At 40.3% G+C, this 23,678-nt stretch overlaps 1 protein-coding gene across 28 annotated transcripts in view; it reads left to right on the top strand.

Annotated features, from left to right (window-relative positions):
• rims2a (regulating synaptic membrane exocytosis 2a) overlaps positions 1-23,678 on the top strand; it is a 135,798-nt gene that overhangs the window by 36,559 nt on the left and 75,561 nt on the right. For 22 of the 28 annotated variants that reach the window (XM_077599387.1, XM_077599382.1, XM_077599383.1 and 19 more), the window contains one exon: positions 8,727-9,016. In XM_077599387.1, coding sequence (XP_077455513.1) covers positions 8,727-9,016 — 290 coding nt within the window. Of the gene's footprint in view, positions 1-8,726; positions 9,017-14,904; positions 15,677-23,678 lie in introns of those variants that run through there. The other 6 variants (XM_077599385.1, XM_077599405.1, XM_077599404.1 and 3 more) reach the window with 4 other exon arrangements.

Genomic DNA, 23,678 nt, shown 5'->3' with positions numbered 1-23,678 from the left:
ATTGCAGCTCAATTTGGGCGCAGTCCAGCCGGGTTGTTCCGAGAAGGGCATCACTCCCTGCACAATGAGTCTTTTGATGAGTCGTTCAGCTCACCTCAGTGCAGGTGAAGGAGAGGTACAGCAGCAATATGATACCGATGACAGCTCATTTGATGCCCCATCAATATTGCATTGCATATAGAATCTCCACTCTATACCTCGTTTCTTAAGTATTTTTACTAAGCTCACGCTCATAAAATTTGTCTCTCATGGGGTCTTGATACCCATACTAAAGAAATGCCTCTTTTTTATTTTTTATTTGATTAAACAGTACACCATTGCCCCATTCCTAAAATACAGTATAATATGCAAACTACTGATGGTGTGTCATTGAATGTGAAAAATAAAGTGTGTAATTGTCTGTACACTTTTTCAAAATAAATGTTAATAATTTGGGCAGCCCGGTGAATGAGTGGTTAGCGCGTCAGCCTCACAGTGGGGGGCCTGGGTTCAAATCCAGGTCGGTCCTCCTGTGTGGAGTTTGCATGTTCTCTCTGGGCCTGCGTGGGTTTTCTCCGGGTACTCTGATTTCCTCCCAAATTCCAAAGACATGCATGGTAGGCTGATTGGACACTCTAAATTACCCTTACGTATGGGTGTGAGCGTGAATGGTTGTTTGTCTCCTGCGATTGGCTGGCCACCAATTCAGGGTGTCGCTTGCCTCTGGCCCGAAGTCAGCTGGGATAGGCTCCAGCACACACCCCAGACCCTAGTGAGGATAAAGCGGTTCACAAAATGAGATGAGATGAGAATGATTTGATTTGACACTGAAACTGGATCTCAAATTGAGCACAGCACCTGTGCAATAATGCTGATTCACTCTCAGCCTCTTAAATAATGCTGTAGTGCAGTCTATTGACCACAAGGAGTTGCTCTCTGCTCTTTGCTGATCTTTGCATTGATAATGTTTAATTATTATCACACACACTTTAACCAAATATAATCTTAACAATAATAACGACTGTTTTGTTGATATTATGGCATAAGATACAAATGGGTGTAAATATTCTCTAACTCATTCATAGGCTTACATTATACAGTATATATAGTGGTGGTTATGTGTGGTAGTCTGGTTTTTAGCTTTCTATTTTTAGCAGCAGGTTCACTGACTATGAAATGTGCAAACACAAGGAGAAATGTCCCTGCCTGAGGGCTGCAGCCCCCAACCCCCTTCTTGCACTCAGCCATGGAGAGTCAAGATGAAGGGGAGAGAGAGAGAAAGTGTGTGTGTGTGTGTGTGTGTGTGTGTGTGTGTGTGTGTGTGTGTGTGTGTTTGTGCGTGTGTGTGTGTGTGCGCATTTGTGCATGTGTGTGTTAGGGGGGCTGGATTTTTACGTGCACGTACGCGTGTGTGTATGTGTGAGCGCTTATACGTATGTATACATTCAGGTCCATTAGTCTCAGGGCAGTGATGTTTTTTTTGTATCACCACAGTGAATTTGAAAAGTGTGTAAAGGTGTCTTGACAAAAATATTGTTCGACCAATCTGGGATGAAAACATTATTTTCCATCCATATTTTCAACAGTTCAAATGTGGCTGGAAAAAAAATCTAAACATTTGGGTTAAAGGGGTGGATGCATTTGGACACGTTCGAGACATTTACATTTTATATTTTACATCTTATCTTTATCTTTTATATTCACTATTGAATGTAATCTTCCCTGTTCTCCAGCACAATGAGATAAACAACCATTTACGAACATGCTCATACTTACGGATAATTTAGACCAGGGGTGGCCAAGTTCGGTCCTCGAGAGCTCCTATCCGGTCTGTTTTCCATATCTCCCTACACCAACACACCTGAATCAGATAATCTGGATTGGTATCAAGCTTCTGGACAGCTTGCTGATGAGTTGATCATTTTATTCAGGTGTGGTAGAAGAGGGAGATATGGAAAACAGACTGGATAGGAGCTCTTGAGGACCGGACTTGGCCACCCCTGATTTAGACCATTAAATTAGCTTAGGATGCATTTTAGGGGTGTGTGCGAGGAATTGCGAGTACCCTGAGAAAACCCACATATGATCAGGGGAAAACATTGCCCTGACCCCAGCACTCCAAACAAGAAGGCCGGATCCCACCTGGGGTAGAACCCTTGATTTCAGAACTGTGAGGCGGACGTGCTCACCACTCTACCATCAGTCTTCTAAACTCAATATGTGGTTCATAAATATTCTTTGTTGGGTGGTGTCTGACATGTGGAAAACATTTCAGCGTTCAAACTAAGCTTTTATTGTATTTCCACCAGTGCTTCGTCTTATTCTGGTCCTCTGAAAATGTTGAAAAACAGTTGTAGCTCTTCAATCACAGCAGCCCAACAGGCTAAAAGATTGTTTTTAACAGGCTTTGCATTTGAATTGATGCTCCCCTTATTACTTTGGTGCATCAACAAAAAAGCTGTCCTGGCAGCTCATGGTGTTGGCCAATGACTACCGTTTGAGTGAAGAGCTCTCTCCATGACCTCGGTTAAAGATACTTTCATGGCCTCTCTGACTACACTCCTGTGGGACACATACAGCTCAATTTGTAGCCTTTCAGCTTCCATTGTGTGTCAGTACAGTTATAACCCATCTGTAACATTGACAGCCTGTCATAAATGCCTCGTGTGTCAATATGATGTCTGCAAATGTGCAAATGTCTGAATTGAAAATAGAACTAAAACAGTGGTACCTCGAGATACGAGCTTAATGCGTTCCGGGACTGAGCTTGTATGTCGATTTTTCTCGCAACTCAAACGAACGTTTCCCATAGAAATGAACTAAAAACAAATTAATTTGTTCCAACCCTCTGAAAAAACACCAAAAACAAGATATTGGATTAGAAAAACATTTTTATTTGTTCTAATTCACCATCTATTAACAAAGTAACAAATAACTAGTGGTTTAATAGTACTAAATGTGTTTAATAGTACTAAAATTAGATGGATTTCGCGGAGGGTAGAGAGAGAGAGGTACGGGGGGGACATTTTGCACTGCAACGCGCTCGTAACATAACATAAACAAATTTAAATGAACTTGGATTACGATGCAACCACTCAAAAATAAATTTAATCTAACCTTACACTAAACTTAATTCAAATTTTGTTTTAAATTTTGATACCTTTCTTCTCTATTTCTTCTCTACAGTGGTACCTCGAGATACGAGCTTAATGCGTTCCGGGACTGAGCTCGTATGTCGATTTTCTCGCAACTCAAACGAACGTTTCTATTTGGCTATAGTTGGCTCTATTTGCCCCGCCTCCACCCTGACTTTCAGATGCAACCTATCGAGGGTTGTTTGCTTTTGTATTCCCTTCAAATTATTCCCAAAATGATGCACACAAATGTCCTCACAATAGGATAACGCACGACCACTTCCCAACGAGAAGTAGTATATACGCCATTCGTACTGACTAACGGGGAAAAAAACATGCAAAAAATATGCAACGCTCCGCCCAGTGCTCGTAGAGACATTACACGAGGGAGTTGCGGGGAGAGAGACAGTGCCCATGATCTTCTTATGAGCAGCCTCTCGCGTCCGCTGTATGCTCGTAGATCAAAATTTGTCTCGTATCTCAAGATAAATATTTGTCCGAAATTTTACTCGTATCTCAAATTGCTCATATGTCGGGGCACTCGTATGTCGAGGTACCACTGTAGAACTAATAGTTCATCTTAGTTTGCTGCATTAAACAAGGACCCACATCCATACTGTTTGCGTCAGCTTGTGGTTAGACTGCTGTATAGTTTCTTTAACTGCACATAATTATGAGTGTCACAATTTATTGAAGTGTTTAACTAACAGCATATCACTGTTTTTCAAACTTGTTTAACCAAGAACCATCCAACTAAATACCCACGTTCAAGTACGTACATCCTTTAAGGCCAACAATAAAGTACGGCAATATGGGGCTGAAATGTTCAATCAATAATGAATGAACATAACAGTAGCTCTAAAGCAAGGGTGTCAGACTTGGGTTGGTTCGCGGTCCGCATTAACGTCAACTCGGTTTTATGTGGGCCGGACCATTTTAGATATAATATTTAGATTTTTTTTAATAAATGGATTAAAAGCCCTGAATATTCAGTTTTTTTATAGATCTAAAACAATGTTTATTTTAGCTTTTTTTATATATATTTTTAGATTTTACAAAATGATTTTTGAACAAAAAACACAGAAAAAACGGATTAAAAAAAAATTACAATTATTGATTTAAAAGGGGGGAAATCAGGAAATTTAATATACATCTATACTCTTCATTTTAATTTGATCCTAAAACAGAAAGTCAGGACTCATGATTTACTTTCCCGGGCCACACAAAATGATGCGGCGGGCCAGATTTGGCCCCCGGGCCGCCAATTTGACACATGTGCTCTAAACAATAAGGCAGAGTTTTTATTTGATATTATTGACTTTAGATGTGGTGAAATAAACAACTTATCGTATACAAAAACTGAAATCTTAACTTGTAAATTGAATAACACACTATACAGTGTTCCGTAATGTTGATAACAAATTGTACTAGGACAGTAAAGAAATCCTCTAGGAGGACCACTGCACATAACATAAAGATGCTATCTGGTTGCTGGTGCAAAGTCAGCTTCAAAACATGGACATTCCTGATAGGAAGAGAAGCAGCATTCAAGTCTGGCTCGCACTAATAACTGTAATGCACTGACTCAGCACTGAGACTTTTAGGACGGGCGCTTTGGTAGGTAGCGTGCATGTGTGTGTGTGTGTGTGTGTGTGTGTGTGTGTGTGTGTGCTTGTGGGTGCCTATGAACGACTGCGTGCATGTGTGTGTGTGGACGAGGGATGTGCTGTAGCTGTTGGGCACCCCAATGGCTGTCCGGCCTGTCGTTGATTTGGCCTTCTCCATGTCTTCACAAACACACTCCAAAATAAGTTACAAACATATTAGCCTGTGTGCGTGGGCGTTTAGTGTGTCTATGGTGCGTATGTGTGGTGATCAGGACTGCTGTCTGCTCTTGGATTTGTGAAGCTAATGTGGTGAGCTGGCTGCTCCAGCTGCAAAGTAGAGCAAATGAAAACGCGGTATCAAAGAGCAGGGAAAAACCTCCATTTCTTGTCTTTGAGCGCTTCACAAAAGAAAGACATTTATATTATTTTCCATTTGTCATCGTGAATACATAACATTAAGTCCAATTGCATTACATCCTACACTCACTGAACACGGTAAGCCTTGCTAGTAGTGATCCAATTAACGATAATTTAGCTTATCAACAAATCAGACGGTTAATTCAACGATTAATCGGATAAATGGCACTTTTTTTGCAATTACCTTCACTATTTAATAATAGTAATAAAGAATAAATAATAAACTAGTCGCGTCGGCCGCAGAGCTCTGGGGTCCTGGGTTCAAATCCAGGTCATGTCCATCTGTATGGAGTTTCCATGTTCTCCAGTGGCCTGAGTGGGTTTCCTCCGGGTACTCCGGTTTCCTCCCACATTCCAAAAACATGCATGGTAGGCTGATTGGACACTCTGAATTGCCCCTAGGTATGGGTGTGAGCGTGCATGGTTATCTGTCTCTTTGTGCCCTGCGATCGGCTGGCCACTGATCTGGCCCGGAGTCAGCTGGGATAGGCTCCAGCACCCCCCGCGACCCTAATGAGGATAAAGCGGTTCAGAAAATGAGATGAGATGAGATAATAAACTAGTTAAATTGTCTTAGGCATGTTTTAAGTAAAAATGCAGACAAAATAAATGACTACTGTGATCCTTCACTTCGCAGCTTCAATTTTCGCAGAGCGTCACTACATCGCAGATTTTTTTCTGAAAAAAAAGTTCATAAAAATGGGAAAATCCACGATGAAACTTGCAAGCGTAAGCGTAAGTCCCCTGCCTTCCGCTTGCCACTAGGAAAATGGCGAAAGACAGAGGACTGTCACTCAACTCAGCACTGAGAGAAAAAAATGGTGGGCAGCGGGCGGTGGCCGTCATTTTTATCCAAGCGGCCGGGAGCCCTTGTTAAGAGGGTTGGAATATATCAGAAATGCAAGCCCTGTGCGACCTTATGCCGTGACGCTTATTTGAAAATAACATAAAATAGAATTCATCTGGTGCAGTTGAATCAAGATGGCAGAATCTGTAGCGATGGTGTGAATTCCGAGGCATTCAAATTGGAAATGTGTTACTTTTCCTAAATGGTTGCTTCGAAAAAAAAATTAAGCGACCATTTTTTTGAGTTTTCAGATTTTAGGGAGATTGTCAGGAGTTTGCGTTGTCCGGAGTAAACTCTGGAAATTCCGGAGAAGTTGGCAGCTCTCCTACTGCTGATCAAGAAAGAGCAAATACAGCTGGGTACATGACTCGAAGTTACGCCTTGGGCAGAAAGTCCCAGCGAGTTTTTATCAATTGCGCTCTCAACAACTTGGCGCTGAACGTCTCCAAAACCAGAGAACTCAACCTGGACTTCCAATGGAACAAGGCCACTCCGCCCCACTGATATCACTTAGACAACCTAATCTTGCTTATTATTGCTCTTTAACAAAACAAATGGCTGAGTGTTAAGACCTACCGTGTGTATATATATATATATATATAAATATATATATATATATATATATAAATATATATATATATATATATATATATATATATATATAAATATATATATATATATATATATATATATATATATATATATAAATATATATATATATATATATATATATACACACACACAGGATGAATAAAGTTATCCAATCCAATTTCTCACTTAATTATTGATTATTTATGTATTATTTTCTATTTATTTGTTTGTTTGTTGTTGTATTTGTGCACTTTGTGGAAGCTTTAAATCTCATTATACTTATACTATGACAATAAAAGCATTCAATTCAATCCATTTCAATCCCGTCTGTAACATAAATGTATTTGGATGCAATTGTTCTTATTTATTTTAGCTGACCATCAGAGGTGTACTTCTCTACTCAGTTCTCTGCGATATCTATGGTCAGTGTTCATGCAGCTATCTGCTGTTGCAGTATGTTAATCAAAAACACAGTTTACAAGTTAGTATGCGAGAAAAGTCACTGATGTGGTACATTTTCCCAACTGCAGACAGCATGGGCTCAGTTGCCACTCGGTGACCGTGTGAATATGAGTGTGAATAGTTGTCGGTCACTTAATGTGCCCAGTGAGTGACTGACGACAATTTCAGGTTGTAGTCTGCCTTCCATCTGAATTCAGTTATGCTCTCGCACTCCTCGACCCTGAACAACCCTAAAAAATTCTATGCCAACCCCAGCCCCATGAAAATCAAGTAAATCTTTATGTCGAGATGTCAGAAGACTCACAGACATTTATATATTTTCAGGTTTATTAAAGGCTGCTGCATGTGTTTAAAATCTATATAGGTACTTGTATATTTAAAAAAAAAACATCTTTTACTTCATTGACACCAATGTTCAATAGTTCATTTTGGTTTTGTGGGGTGAAAATCTTTTTTCAATTTTCAAATAAGTCATATGCTACTTTCATTGTCTATATATTGGGTTTGAAAAGATTTCCACCCATGAACAGTTGTATTATTTGTTTTGTGAACAATTTACTTAGCATACTGTACATTCACAACCCACTCATTACAGCTTCTCATAGACAATATGCAAGTGGATAAAAAAGTCTAGTTCAACTGACAGGTTTTCATGATACAGAAAAAAGATGGGCAATTTTAATTTTTTTGTCCATCAGTCTACAGTATAACATGTAAAACTCAATTGAGAAAAAAATGCGGACAATAAATTTTTAAAAATAACGAAAATATAATGGTTGCAAAAGTGTTTACACTGTTTTACAACTTTGAATGTGGTGGTTTTCAGATTAACCAGGTACATTTAGTATTTGTTGGGGCACAAAGCAGTCCAAAAAGTTTCCATAACATTCAATGTCTCATTCCTATGATTAGTTGTTAGATTTAATAAAAGAATAATACGTACATAAATTTCGATAGCATAAAGTATACTGTATTCCATTAAGTGGAGAACATATGACACAATATGATGCAGTAATTGAGAAGATTTAAAAAAAAAAAAACTTTTCTGCTAAGATTCTAACAGTGACATTGAAGAAGCTGAAAGAATTTCCTGAAAGTGCTTTGTTTAAAATTATGTGACACTCTCATATATAAAATATGAATATGTCTTAGCTATAGTGTATGACAAGGTGGAATCCTTATAAAGATAAATATACAAGTGTGGCTAGATTTTGTAAAAACTTGAAATCTTCCCATTATATGGGAAAATGCGGCCATGCACTTTGAACATAACTTCTAAAAAGCTATATTGGACACAAGCCAAATACTGTCTGTCACCATAAGAATACCTTACATGCATTTTGGTAGTATAGTCATGCTAATTTTACTATTAGGTGTTAGCACAAACCCTTATGAATTGGTGAGCTAACTCCCATGTTTAACCTGAATTAGAACGTAAAGTTTAATTTTGAACATAAAGACAACCAGTTATATGTATTTGGGTGCGACCACATTATCACAACTGTTTGTTCTTTACTTCCGTTCCTATTTTTATTATTTTTCCACACTCAAAGTTGTGAAATGATTAACCTTCCGCTAATTATTTTTACATTGCAAAAACCTGCCATTTGAAAATAGGTGTGTCAAGTTTTTACATCCACTCCCCATTACTTCTCACAAGACTGACAATTATCTATTTCTTTCCTTTAGGTGATGTGGGTATGCAACTTGTGCCGAAAACAACAAGAAATCCTCACCAAATCGGGAGCGTGGTTTTATGGTTCGGTGCCTGGTCAGGTGCGTGCCGTTTTTGAAGGCGGGCCACAGGGGAAGAAGGCCAAACTGCAGGACCCGTCACTTTACCCCTACCAGGGAGCCTCAGGGGACTTGACACCAACGTCAGACAGAAGCAGACGTCACGGCGGGCTCTTGCCAAGACAGGCGTCCCTTGACAACGGCTCGCTGAGATACTCTGGACAAGGCGATGCAACCATAGACAGGTTAGTCTTAGAATGCAAACACAGATGTATACACTATGAATATGGGAACATTTGTTCTGTAGTAGTCACACTTTATACTAGATGCATTCAATATATAGTAAACCAAACAATACAGCTGCTTTATAGAACTGACTGATAGAAGAGAAGAATAAATACTAAAATAGTATGTAACTGTTGCCTCCTTTCAGAATTATCAAGGCACCACATAAAAACAGCTCGTACGTAGAGCCCATGAGGGTTATAAAGGAGACACAGACGCAAATACTGTATCTCTCTGTTCTTTGATAGCCGTCCACCCAGCTCACTCACATACACCAGAAAACATATGTAGGGAATTTTACAGTGTGCTTCTTTTTTTCCAGAGACTTCTTTGTTTAATCTATGTTGGCTAGTTTAAATTTCCAAAGGATTGTACAGAATATACTCTTACTTCATATGAAAAAAAGAAGTAATTTCAAAGGAACACAGTTACACACTGTTATGCTTTTAGGGACTCCATTTAGTTTCGTAAATCATCATATGAGTACCATGAGAGGCAGTTAACATCCACATGGTGGGTTCCTACTTTTTCTTACCAAAGGAAATATTGTGCCTGCATAAACATTTTAATGGTAGTTATCATGGTATATTATTCAACAAAACCTTCCCATCATCAATGTTTTGAGACAAGCATTAGCTGACCTTAGATTAGAGCACATGTGTCAAAGTGGCGGCCCGGGAGCCAAATCTGGCCCGCCGCATCATTTTGTGTGGCCCGGGAAAGTAAATCATGAGTGCCGACTTTCTGTTTTAGGATCAAATTAAAATGAAGAGTATAGATGTATATTAAATTTCCTGATTTTCCCCCTTTTAAATCAATAATTGTAATTTTTTCTGTGTTTTTAGTTCAAAAAGCATTTTGTAAAATCTACAAATATATTTTAAAAAGCTAAAATAAACATTGTTTTAGATCTATAAAAAACTGAATATTCGGGGCTTTTAATCCAGTTCTTTTAATCCATTTATTTAAACAAAATCTAAATATTATATCTAAAATGGTCCGGCCCACGTGGAATCCAGTTAACGTTAAAGCGGCCCGTGAACCAACCCGACCGAGTCTGACACCCTTGGATTAGAGCATAGGGAAATTTCTACCAAAATCTTTAAGATCTTGTTATTTTTAGATTTGATCTGTAATCTCTGTTAACCGTGCTTCCGCAATATCCTCAATGCTGTTCTACCAAAGGAGGATTTTTAGCCTACATTTTTAGGACAATTGTTGTTGGAGTACAACTCATTGACATGATCCATGTTTTCATGCAGTTCTTGGTAGTCTTGGATTCTCCACCTGCAGTTTATGTTAGTTCCTTACATTTTTGATTGCATCGCAGCTTTAAAAGAAATTTGTCATGGTTAGAGGTCATTTGAAAATTGTGATAATGCCGAGTATGATTGAGATGATTACAGTTTTCGGTTGATTATGGTTGCAGCCGTGGAGGAGTAAATTGAATATTTGAATTCCGCTGCACAAAATGCCAAGAGTTGGAGAGATAAAGGCTAGGTTATTTTCTGGCTCTTGCTCAAGAGGTGAAGCACTGTTTAAACAACACTTTTATGCTCATATTTCTTACTTGTAGTGTGTTTGTTCTGTGCGTGTAATCCACAACACAAATTAAAGTGGACCCATCCATTTAGCTCAGTGTTAAATACATTTTCCTTTGATGATTTATGATTAGTGTAAAATGTATATTTGAATGAAAACCATTTTCTTTATATACACTTTAAACAAGTGTCAAATTTGTTTATTTTTCTCATTTATTTAATCAAAGAAAATGTGACCGGTCAGATTTTGAAATAGCGTTTGCGAATATCATTTTTTTAAATTTATTTTTCAATATCCTAACTTTAGACATACAAAATGAATTGTTCACCCCACACATAATCACATGCCTGTTGATTCAAAACCAATAATGACACAGTTTATCCATTCCCTTTCACTCAAGGTGCTGTTGGGGCTAAAAGAACAGCACAATATTTATGCAAGACAGCTTGGTTCTCTTTCCCATGTCGGCCTGTTCTTGTCATTTACTGACATCTCTGAATGAAACATTTGACCTCACATACGTTTTTAAAAATATATATGCATACCCCTTGTTTGTAGATTAATCCAGTGTTTCCCAACCTTTTTTTGAGCTGCAGCACACTTTTTGCATTGAAAAAATCTCAAGGCACACCACTCGCTGAAAATCTTCTAATTTAAAAATATGTTGTCTATATTAACAATGTTCCCTCTAATTTTTTGTTTGTCTGGGCAGAAAGACAACCTCCCTGAGCACACTGAGTACCAGTGTGAGCAACATCATCATTGCTCGCTATGGGCACACACCAGTATCACACCTGCCATAAGCAGGTGCATGTCTACTACACATAAATGATTTAGTAATAATAAAATGTAATGATTAATATCTATGAATGGGCGGCCCGGCGGATGAGTAGTTTGTGCGTCGGCCTCACACCTCTGGGGTCCTGGGTTCAAATTCAGGTCGGTCCACCTGTGTTGAATTTGCATATTCTCCCTGGGCCTGCATGGGTTTCTCTGATTACTCCATTTTCCCACATCCCAAAGAGATGCATTGTAGGCTGATTGGACACTCTAAAATTGCTCCTAGGTATGGATCTGGGTGTGCATGGCTGTCCGTCTCCTTGTGCCCTGCGATCGGCTGGCCACCAATACAGGGTGTCCCCCGCCCCTGGCCCAAAGTCAGCAGGGATAGGCTCCAGCACCCCCCGCGAGTGATAAAGTGGATAAAGCGGTTCAGAAAATGAATAAAAAATATCTATGAATAAAACATCTTCATAAATGCCATTAGAATATGCACAAATCCGACTTAAATTTTATTCTTTTTTACATATCTGTCCTTCTCACTTCTCATTCTCGTTCAAATGACTTTTCTGCTGAACGTGTAACTTGAGATAGTCAAGTTTCCATTTATATGCAATATTTATCCATGATTTTGCTTTGATTTATTGATCATTAATGAACATATTTATATTCATGTTAATGAACATATATATGTAAGATTGTAGCCAAAGGATAATTTCCATTTACTATAGTCCATTGTGTAGGTTGAAGACAAACGATCACACATACTAGACACACGCACGCACGCACACAACCACACACACAGCAGATTTAGACAGTTCTCACCCAATTTCACCGCTTGTTCTTCTATTTGCACAGTAAAGTAGAAAGGAATGTATGAAGAAATATTAAAATGTAATTAAAAAAATGATAGAAGGGCTGTAAAACATGAAAAACAAGAGTGGACAGAGCTACTGCCACTGGCTGCCGCGTGAACGGCGCCATCATGGGGGAAAATGATTTTTTTGTGCGCTCTATATGATTTGTTGTGCGCTCCATATGATTTGCTGTGCGCGGAGAAGACGAAAGTAGTGCACAATTGCACATGCGCACAGCTTAGAGGGAACATTGTATATTACCATTATAAAGTCATTCTCATCAAAGTTGGAAGGGACATGGCAATACTCACAACAGAAACTTGTCAATGACGCAAAAAGAAATGGACAAACAAAGGGGACTTAAATACGCTTACATGGGTTAACAAGACAAAGGGAAGAGGTGGGTGACACATGAGGCAGCGGATAGTCTGAGACACATAAGGGATGAGACAATAGGTGAAAACAATGAACAATCACAAGGACAAGACAGACAAAGGCAGACATGAGGAAGAAAAACAATGCCTCCTGGAGCCCAGCTAATTAGCATTTATTGGTATGTCCAACTTCCCCCAATATCATCTCATCTCATTTTCTGAACCGCTTTATCCTCATTAGGGTCCCGGGGGGTGCTGGAGCCAATCCCAGCTGTCTCCGGGCCAGAGGCGGGGGACCCCCTGAATCGGTGGCCAGCCGATCGCAGGGCACAGGGAGACGGACAACCATGCACACTCACCCATACCTAGGGGCCGGTTTCCTCCCACATTCTAAAGACATGCATGGTAGGCTGGTTGGACACTCTAAATTGCCCCTAGGTATGGGTGTGAGAGTACATGGTTGTCTGTCTCCTCGTGCCCTGCAGTCGACTGGCCACCGGTTCAGGGTGTCAACTCTTGCGAGGATAAAGCTGTTCAGATAATGAATGAATGAATATTCACACTGTTTATAAATACAGATACACAAAAGTAAGTCAGGCATCAGTTCATGAATAATGCTCACACAAAACTTCTAAAGTCATTTGATAAATAGAAAATATCAACTGTCATTGAGAGGGAAAGACTTTCATTCTATCCATTAACGGCATCTGATCCATCCCTTCATCACATGAATCAGTGTCGATATCTACATAAATTGCTGTCTTCATTCTGAATGATCTATCAATGACGTCCTGGACAGTGTTTTTCTTTGCTGGTGGCATTCTGAAATGGAAAACAAGTCATTCAAATAAACATGCATGAAAGTAAAACATGGGCATACATTCCCTTTGGTAAATAATTTCAATTAAAACATTTCCGAGGCGGTCCGGCAGCTTGAGTGGTTAGTGCGTCTGGGGTCCTGGGTTCAAATCCAGGTATGTCCACCAGCGTGAATGGTTGTCCGTCTCCTCGTGCTCTGCAATCGGCTGGCAGCCGATACAGGGTTTCCCCTGCCTTTGGCCCGAAGTCAGCTGGGATAGGCTCCAGCACCCCCCGCGACTCTAGTCTGGATAAAGCCATTCAGAAAATGAATGATTGAATGAATAAAACATTTCCTAATTTATACTTACACATTCAACCAAATTCACTAGGCGGGGACATCCTGAATCAGTGGCCAGCCAATCACAGAAGACAAGGGGATGGACAACTATTCACCCTCACAGTCATACCTAGAGGCAATTTAGAATGTTCAATCAGCCCATCGTGCATGTTTTTGGGATGAGGTAGGAAACCGGAGTACCCGGAGAAAAGCCACACAAGCTCGGTGAGAACATTCAAACTCACATTCATACCTAGAGGCAATTTAGAGTGTGCATCCAGCCTACCAAGCATTTTTGGGGGATGTGGGAGGAAACCGGAGTACCTGGGGAGAACAAGTAAACTCCACACATTGAGGGGTACACGGTCGATTGGTCGCCGGTCTTTTGGTCGCGCAGAAGGTTATTGATAATTACCATTTAAACCGTTGCTCAAATTCCCTAAAAACAAACTGCAAATTACTATTTAGTCATACTTAATGCCCTATTAATTATTAGGCTAAAGAAAAGCTCCAGATTTCCCGTACTTTTATTGTTTTTTGTTGGAGAACTTGTTAAGACCCTGACTGACGTCCCTTCCTAAGGGGACAACTCATGTACATACAAACTCTTATACACTCACACGTTGGCTAAGTGAAACTGCTCAGGGCCATTGTTGGCTTTTATTGATGCGGAGACCGTGTTGTTTTACCTTGTTTTGTCGCCGGTCTTTTGGTCGTTTGTCTTTTGGTCGCCGGTCTTTTGGTCGCCCGTTGTCGCGGTCCGGGCGACCAAAAGACCGCGACCAGAAGACCGGCGACCAAAAGACGGCGACCAAAAGACGGCGACCAAAAGACCGGCGACCAATCGACCGCACACGGGGTAGCTATTGCCCCGTACAATACAAAAAAAATACAATAATGAAGAATAATTGTAAAAAAGGGTTAACAGTCAACTTTTGTATAGCACTACGGTGAGCACTGTCCCTGAAAGGGTTCATTTGTTTTGCAGTGTTAATAGCTTGAGAGATGGATTGGATGTTGCTGCTGTAGTTGATTAATAACACTGACCTCGATGGCTTGGCGTCCCTCCCTCCCCAGAGTACCGCTCCTGTATGTGCGTGTCGGTAAAACGCGAACTCCCTCTTGAGAGGCGTTGCTTTTACGCCACCGCATTGTCATGACGAGCGCGGTAGCGTGAGTCGAGACGCGGAAAACCCCTGACGACAGCGTCACCACCGGGATGCTTTGCGACGTATCTGCTGCCGTGCGCCTCCACAGAGCGCGCGGAGCGAGAGCTATGACAACCAGTGGCTGGCAAGCCTTGCATCCCAGTGCAGGAGAGCGCGTGTGCGTGTGTGCGCGCGTGCTAGCGAAACAGCCTTTCCTCGACAAAAAAAAAGACAACTTGGATGTGAGGCAGCTGGTACACGGCTAGGGGAGATGCAGCTCCCGGCCGCCGTGTAAGGAAGGATGCGTCCCCACCTCAAGCATCCTGCGGGCGACCACTCGCCTATGACCAGCGGTGGAGAAAAGACGCCTTTCGGGCACCGGCACCGCGCTCTTCCTGCAAGTCTGAAGAATTATGACCAAAGGATCCCACCCGGAATGCATCTCATCTAAAGACACGTTTGTCGAGGAGCCGCCGGAGAAATATGGAACTTGATCGGAATCCTCGGCGGAGATAATCAGCAACATAAACCGAGGAGAATCGGTAGCGGGGCAGACGGAGGCTTTGGGATGTATTCTGGGTGAAAAATAAAATAAAACGGCGAAGAGGTACGCTGCTGTCGAACACAAAAGGAAGAAGAAGCAAAGCAGGAGGGCGAAAATGCAGTTTGAGACATTGCGTCAGTTCTGTAGCTCGGTTCTATCCCATTTCAATGGGGCTTTCTCGGCGCCTCAGAACATATTGCAGACCGAGCTGCTGGAGCAGGCGCTGAACAACATAGGGTGAGTGCTCTAATTTATGGGAAAGGGCTTCCCCGTTGCAGTCTTAAAGCAGTATTGGTGCTAGGAGGATTTTACGTTTATTGATCTGCAGCCATGCCCGCGTAAAAGCAGCCGCCGCTAGGAAAAAAAAAGAAAGCGATTCCACTACTACTACTGCTGCGGATGCTTTTGCAGCTTTTTCTTAACAGCTAATATCGGTCATATTCGTGGGTGTGCACGTGCGTGTGGTATACGTGGAAATGTATGCACCGAACGCGCGCCTAGGTTCAAATAACCAGTTTTGGTGATGATGATTGGATTGGATAACTTTATTCATCCCGTACGTATTTGGGAAATTTCATTGTCACTGTAGCAAGAGGATGCGAATGCAATGAACGACGAGATGCGACTTGTATTGCTCTCCAGCGCATCGCTGCTGCAAAGTGTGTGCGTGTCTCATCGTGGCTTTCGTGTGTTACCTTAGAGAAGAGCATGAGCGAGTTAAAAAGCGGTGGAGTTGAACTTGCGCTCAGGCAGTAAGAGCAGTGCTGTATAGACTACAAACCCACACAGACACATCCACCCACACTCTCAAATGCATGGCACAGTGTTCTCGTTCCAGTAAGAGGAGCACTCCGGCAAAAAAATGATACTAATAGTTACTATATACTTTTAAAGCTGGGCCACATGAATATAAGCATAGGAACCAGGGTAATTGTATTACTATTATTTATTGATTATTTATCTGTTGGTTTGTTTGTTGTTGTGTTGACTATTTATTCATTGATTATTTATTGTTATTATTTAGAGGGTGGCCTAGTGGATGAGTGGCTAGCGTGTCGGCCTCACTGTGGGGGATCTGGGTTCGAATCCAGGTCGGTCCAACTGTGTGGAGTTTGCATGGTCTGGCCTGTGTGGGTTTTCTCCGGGTACTCAGGTTTCCTCACACATTCCAAAGACAGGCATGGTAGGCTGATTGGATACTCTGAATTGCCCCTGGGTATGGGAGTGAGTATGCATGGTTGTTCGTCTCCTTGTGCCCTGCGATCGGCTGGCCATCGATTCAGGGTGTCCCCCGTCTCTGGCCCGAAGTCAGCTGGGATAGGCTCCAGCACCACTAATGAGGATAAAGTGGTTCAGAAAATGAGATGAGATGGTAATTATTTATTGAGTTTTTGTTTGTTGGTTGTTATTTATTGATTTTTTGTTTGTTGGTTGTTATTTGTTCATTTCATGGTGAAGTTTTAAATCTGGCCTGAAGTCAGGTGGGATAGGCTCCAGCACCCTCTGCAACTCTACTGAGGATAAAGCAATTCAGAAACTGAATGAATGAATAACACTCAGATAAGAAGCTAATGTTTTTTTTTTGTTTCCTGCTTTTTCAGTTTTCTGGATTCATCTCTATGACTATTAACTACGTAATTGTCATTGAAGATGATACACTAAACAGTTGTAGTCAATTCATTCATTCATTCATCTTCTGTTCTGCTTATCCTCACAAGGATCGTGGGGGTGCTGCAGCATATCCCTGCAAAGCGGGGGAAACCCTGACCTGAACTGTTTGCCAGCCAATCACAGGGTATTTCATTCTCAACACCTTTTTCCCTGAAGCACTAATCACTGAACTAAAAATGATCTGTTTCTTATATTGACCACACATTAACTTTGTCATATTATGACTTAAAACACTGAAACTAAACTCTTAACAGATTTTATGTTGATTTATAAATAAACGCTGTGGCTGTCACTGATAGTGATAGATGAACAAGAGTTGCCCTAAAAGCAAGTGTTTTTATATTGACCACACAGTAACTTTCACATGTTACCACTGACAATAATGAAACTAAAGAAATAGCAACAACCTTTTTACTGTTGCTTTAATGTGGTTAATAAATTAAACAAATATTCCTCTGCTCCAGTGGGATTTAACAGAAATGTGCTAGATAGAGAATCTCTAGTACAGTGTGTCAAAAGAAGTTGGATTTTGGGGGAAAAAAGGAAACAAGTTGAATCTGGCTTTGATGCACTGGAGCATGTCATGATTAGCCTGCTAAATGCTTGTATCACTTGCAGAGAGGCCTCTGGTCTTCTGACCTTACTGCCATGACAGATACATTATGTAGACCTCTTGCTAACACTGTGATCTTGCCCTTTTTTCTGCTGCTCCCCGCCACACGGCGTGATTTCAAACTGAACAACTAGAGAATATCTGCTTGGAAACAGGAACATTTAACATCTCATCTGGGAGATTCCTAAGGTCTTCAAAAATCAGTTAACCCACTCTGTTAGAGATTTAAGGATTGCAGACAGTTCACAAAAATAGAGAAATCAATTGCCATGTATAGTTTTTTAACTGCAGTTAAAGTGGTGTGTCATTTTCTTTTCTCTTCATAGTGAACACAGCAAGCACATCCATGTGTAGCCTAATCAAAAGCAACATTTAGCAGTTGATCCAGCTGAGTTTATGAGCATCCCAGTTAGTGCACGGCTTCAACTAACAACCATAGAAAATGTCAAATATCCGACCCTGAGGCGAGCAAAATGTTTATACCCGCTGATTTCTTTGACGGTGATTAACATATAACAACATAACTTGCTGGAGAGCAGCAGAGAGTGCTCTTATCAGTGACTTAACAGGTTACTGTCACTTCAACCTTGGCCATTTGTGTCTGAGGTCTCTTTCTCTTTTCGTGTCTTTCTTGCCCAGACCTTCCATGCTTGCTAATGGGCGTATGCTTTTAGATCCAGCTTTCATTTATTATGCATGTGTGTATCATCCGAGGTCCTAATGGGGTGAGGGGACCTGTTCTTAGAAGGCCCCAATGGTTCTGAATTGAGTGCTCCATGTATTCAACACATACAGGACATACACGCCTACTGTACATACACACACATCTTCAATATTTTCCAGGTCTTCAGTGAACAGCGACAGTGTGTTTGTTTTTTCAATGGCCACGACATCAGTCTTCTTGCACATATTTATTATTGTAAACAGTGTTTTATTTTAATTAAGACATCTCTGAATGGAATGATGATGTATCATCAAATCATTGTTATTCTGTTCTTGATCAACTCCAAACTCAGCTACATTATCAAGGGTGTGCTTTTATGAGTCATCCTCCTACTGTCAGTTGTTGATTTCATCTCCTCGTTTCATATTTTATTCCTCTAGTGTAGCATATGCGCAACTGTGCCTGCATTTTGAGTTTTATGGGCACTACAGCATGTACAGTTGGGCATTAGAAAAGAGAACTTTTCAATTTAACTCTCAAGGCCTATTTAATCTCTTTCTGCCCACAAGTGTTGTAGGCATGATATTCTTTATGACAACTTTAACTGATGATTCATAACTTAACAAAACAAAACCCCCAAAAACTTTAGTTTGGCTGTGAATTCAATGTTAAGTGTTTTGAGAAAATACTATACAGTGGTACCTCGAGATACGAGCTCAATTCGTTCCGGGACCGAGCTGGTATGTTGATATTCTCGTAACTCGAATGAACGTTTCCCATTGAAATGAACTACAGACGCTCCCCTACTTACGAACATTCAACTTACGAACAACGGTACATACGAACATGTCTGCAAATTGCGTTTAAGTCGAAAAATGTTCGTAAGTCCAATTTTGTATTTTTTTCCGAGTAGTGCTTCTTTCCGCCGCTAATACCGACGCCTGGCGCTGTGAGGGCTCAGCTCACCCAGCATCTACCTTCTTCGTTGCAATGCGGAAGTGCGTGAACGTATCTCCAGTGGGCAAATAACCTTTTTCATTTGTATCATTAAATATCTCGTGCATCCATTATTGAATATGGTTGGTAAAAAGCGAAAGGCTTCTATTGAGGGAGTAGCAAGGAAGAGGCAAGCCATTTCATTTGAAACGAGTGGCAATAATAACGAAGCTTGATGCGCGTGAGAGTAGTGAGCGTTGCACGGGCATACAACTTGAATCGTTCGACCGTCAGTACCATTTATAAACAGAAAGATTGAGCAGCAGGACCCTTATATTGAACGTTGCACAAAGTTTGCAAATCAATTGAATGATGCCATACAGTGCTACCGCATCATTTATGATGAAAAAAAGAAGAAAACTGTGCAATCGTCGTTAGATCGCTTCTTTCGGCCAGTTTCTAATACATAAATCTCTCTCTCTCTCTCTCTCTCTCTCTCCAGTACTGTACATATTCTCTCCATTTTATTAAATGTTTTTTTCAGTACAAACCAATGTGTGTTACTTATACAAGCCTTAAACATACAAATGCACTTATATAAACCTTCAATATACTTATATAGGCCTTAAAGATAAATTATAATACAAACTATAGCACTGAATCAACTTACAAACAAATTCAACTTATGAACAATCGCTCGGAACCTAACTCGTTCGTAAGTAGGGGAGCGTCTGTATTAACAAATTAATTCGTTCCAACCCTCTGAAAAAACACCAAAACAGGATATTGGATTGGAAAAAAATGTTTTGTTTTTTCTAATTGCCATCTATTAAAAAAGTAACACATACTAGTGGTTTAATATTACTAAAATGTGTTTAATAGAACTAAAATTAGACGGATTTCGCGGAGGGTAGCGAGAGGGACAAAGAGGGAGGCGGGGGAGACTTTGCACCGTGAATCGTAATATAACAAACAAATTTAAATGAACTTTGATTACGATGCAGACACACTCAACAATAAGTTTAATCTAACCTTCTAATTTTGTTTTACATTTTTATACCTTCTCCTGGCCGGGTTGGCTGTTTGCCCCGCCTCCACCCTGACTTTCACTATCGATGGGCTGTTTGCTGTTGTATTCCCTTCAAAATATTCCGAAAATGATGCACACAAATGTCCTCACAATAGGATAACGCACGACCACTTGCCAACAAGAAGTAGTCTTTAATTAGCGATCACTCCGCCAACGGGAGCTAACAGGCTAAGGGGGGAAAACACTGAAAAAAATGCAACGCTCCGCCCAGTGCTCACGGAGACATTACAAAGAGGGAGTTGCGACCAGAGACATTACACGAGGGAGTTGCGACCAGAGACATTACATGAGGGAGTTGCGGGGAGAGAGCCAGTGCCCCTGATGTTCTTACGAGCAGCCCATCGCTCCGGCATTTGCGCTGAGTGACGGAAAAAAACACTGAAAAAAATGCAACTCTCCGCCCAGTGCTCGTAGATATCTGTTATACACGAAAGAGATGCAGCAAAAAAGACAGTGCACTACAATGATAAACAGCCTCTCATGTCTTGGCCACCTGGCCTTCTTGTATCTCGATTTTTTTCTCGTATCTAGAGATAATTATTTGCTCGAAATTTTACTCGTATCTCGAAATGCTCGTATGTCTGGGTGCTCGTATGTCAAGGTACCACTGTACATTGTTGTTGTTGGCATATGACCGTCTCTGGAATTGACGTATATGGTCTTGAAAAGCTTAGATTCATATGGCTGTCTTTGATATTTATGTGTTTTTCTTTGTTTGCAAAATACACTTAGTCCGAGTTGGATGTAATAATATTCTTATGAAAATGTCAACGGTAAAGGTGAATGATTAACTAACATCTCAACGACTTTAGGGTTTTTACTGCTGTAATAATCTAATTTCATGAACCTGATTTGTTTTTATGATTATTTTTAATTTCATTTTAGCATTTTCATTAGAGTAACTGCAGCCAACTGCACTGGCTGCTAAAACATAGCACACAGCACAGCTATACTTTGTTGTGGCAAAGTTCTGTTACTTTCCATCAAGATATGATGACAATTTATATTGGCTTTTATTAATCAAATGCATAATCTCTTGGGTGTTTGTTTGTGATGTTACTTGGGCTTTGTCTTGAAATGGAGGGTGCGACATAAGGCCAGCCACGAGCAGGGACACAGCATTGCCGGCAAGCAGTGCTGCTTGTAACGGAGGTGGACAGTAGATATGCTACGGCAGGATATAATTCTCCCGCTAAATTTCTGGAGTTCCTTCTGGGGGTTGCAAAATTCCAGGTGGCCAAGTATGCGAGAGTCTGCTTATGAGAACAGCATTGCTTTGTTTTTCTCGCCGTATCTCCCTTGCCTAAAGATATCTACGAGCACCGGGCCGTACAGGTTGCATTTTTTTACTAGAGATAGCATGATCGAGACGATAATCTCAAAAAAAGACTGCGGAATCTACATGGACTTGAAAGCAGCGAAACCCCTCAAAGCGAGTCGTGGCTGGTTCGATAATTTTAAAAAACGAACACTCGGTTGTGAGGCATGGGGAAGCCAGGAAGTTCAGATTTGAAAGCCGCAGTGGAATACATTAACATATTTGCCTCGGTTATCGCACAAGAAGGTTAGTGTAGTGTAAGATTAAAATGTATTTTTAAGTGTGTGTGTATAGTAATCTAAGTTCATCTAAGTCAAATTTAAAGATTATGTTATGTTACGGGCGCATTGCCATCAAGTCTTTCACCTGTCCTCTCTCTCTCTTGTCCGCGCATTCCGCGCTATCGCCTGTCTGTACTGAATAATGTCACATTTTAATATTGAAGATTATAACGTCTAGATAAGAATTTGTTACTTTGTGAATAGGTGGTAAATTAGAAAAAATAAAAATATATTTTTCCATTGTAATATCCTGTTTTTGGTGTTTCTTCAGAGGGTGGGAATGGATTCATTTGTATTTCGTTCATTTCAATAGGAAAATTTTTTGGGAGATACGAGTAAATTAACATACGAGCTCGATCCTGGAACACATTAAGCTCGTATCTCAAGGTATTACTGTATGTGGACTTCGTGTAATGAGACACAAAGCACTGCTAGAGATGAGCCATAATACAACACAGTGGGATATCCCCCTGACAAGTGTCGTATAATCCAGCACTGGCCCATTGTAGGTGCATTCTATTCACCTCCAATTCCACCAAGGGCCCGCTGAATTTGTAGTGTTACTGCGACTGACGAACGTGTAATCTTCCTTGAGCAAGCGCTGGCATGGGAATGGAGGAGAGCAGAACATGCTTCTGATGGCAGAAGGGTTGTGAAGACATACGTAGATGACCAAGTACCATTCACTTTACTAATGGACCCTGGCTGTGTCACATGGTCATATTTTACTGAATGACAGTTGGTATGTAGGTAGTTTTTAAGGCCCACTGTCATCTGGGAGTAATTCACTGAATTCGATAGACTGGAATTTCATGAGCCATAATTGTTCTTTTCGTGAAAACAAAAAAGTGCAAAACACAGTTTTAATCCCATTTTGCTGTTGGCCAGGAACTAGAGTCAGTCAGTGGAAGCGATATAAAAAAAGGCTTTTTCACGCACAAGGCCTCATTCATTTAGTTTCAGTTTCATGTTTCAGTTCCTTTTCCAAGAAATTAAATTGTTTTTATCGGAACATTGTGCTGTACAGAATAACACGTAAAAACCATCGTTTTAATATTTTAAAATGATGAATTATTAATATTTCAATCATATTGCTTCAGACCATATCACAGGTTTATCATTTTGACTGCACTTGTAGCTTTAAATTGTACCCCTCTGCATTTTAACATAAAAAAATCTGTCATTATGTAAAAAACTGGAAGAAATAAACTGTCTAAAACAATCACCAGAAAGCTATTTTAGCATCTTTTCTCAAGCTGATTGCTAAAGTATCTGGCAATCATAATTCACTAATTACTATGCTTCAAAATGTTATCATATCATTCTTCAAAAGTACAGTTATGATTACATTTCATTAACTGGCCTAAGACAATTGTGCAGTCTTGGCTTCAAACTAGCAACAAAACTTTAAAGTAAAATTGCTTTAGTCTTTTCATAATTTGTGTTTACAAAAACAAAACATATTGAACATGTATGAGCTGTTATATAAGAACCTACACATCACGCATAGTATTTATTTTAAACATATGAATAAAATATGTAAATGCATAACATTTTACTCAAGAAAGTAGTCATTTTACTAATCATACTATCCAATGCCATAGGGGCTTGGATAGTTCAGAAGTGATTGATGTTCCCATTGCACTTTATGATAATATGGATTATG

Source organism: Stigmatopora argus, chromosome 4 (assembly GCF_051989625.1).
Source record: "Stigmatopora argus isolate UIUO_Sarg chromosome 4, RoL_Sarg_1.0, whole genome shotgun sequence".
Classification (NCBI taxonomy): Eukaryota; Metazoa; Chordata; class Actinopteri; order Syngnathiformes; family Syngnathidae; genus Stigmatopora; species Stigmatopora argus.
Note: the sequence above shows the minus strand (reverse complement) of the source record. Positions and strands in the feature narration are given on the sequence as shown.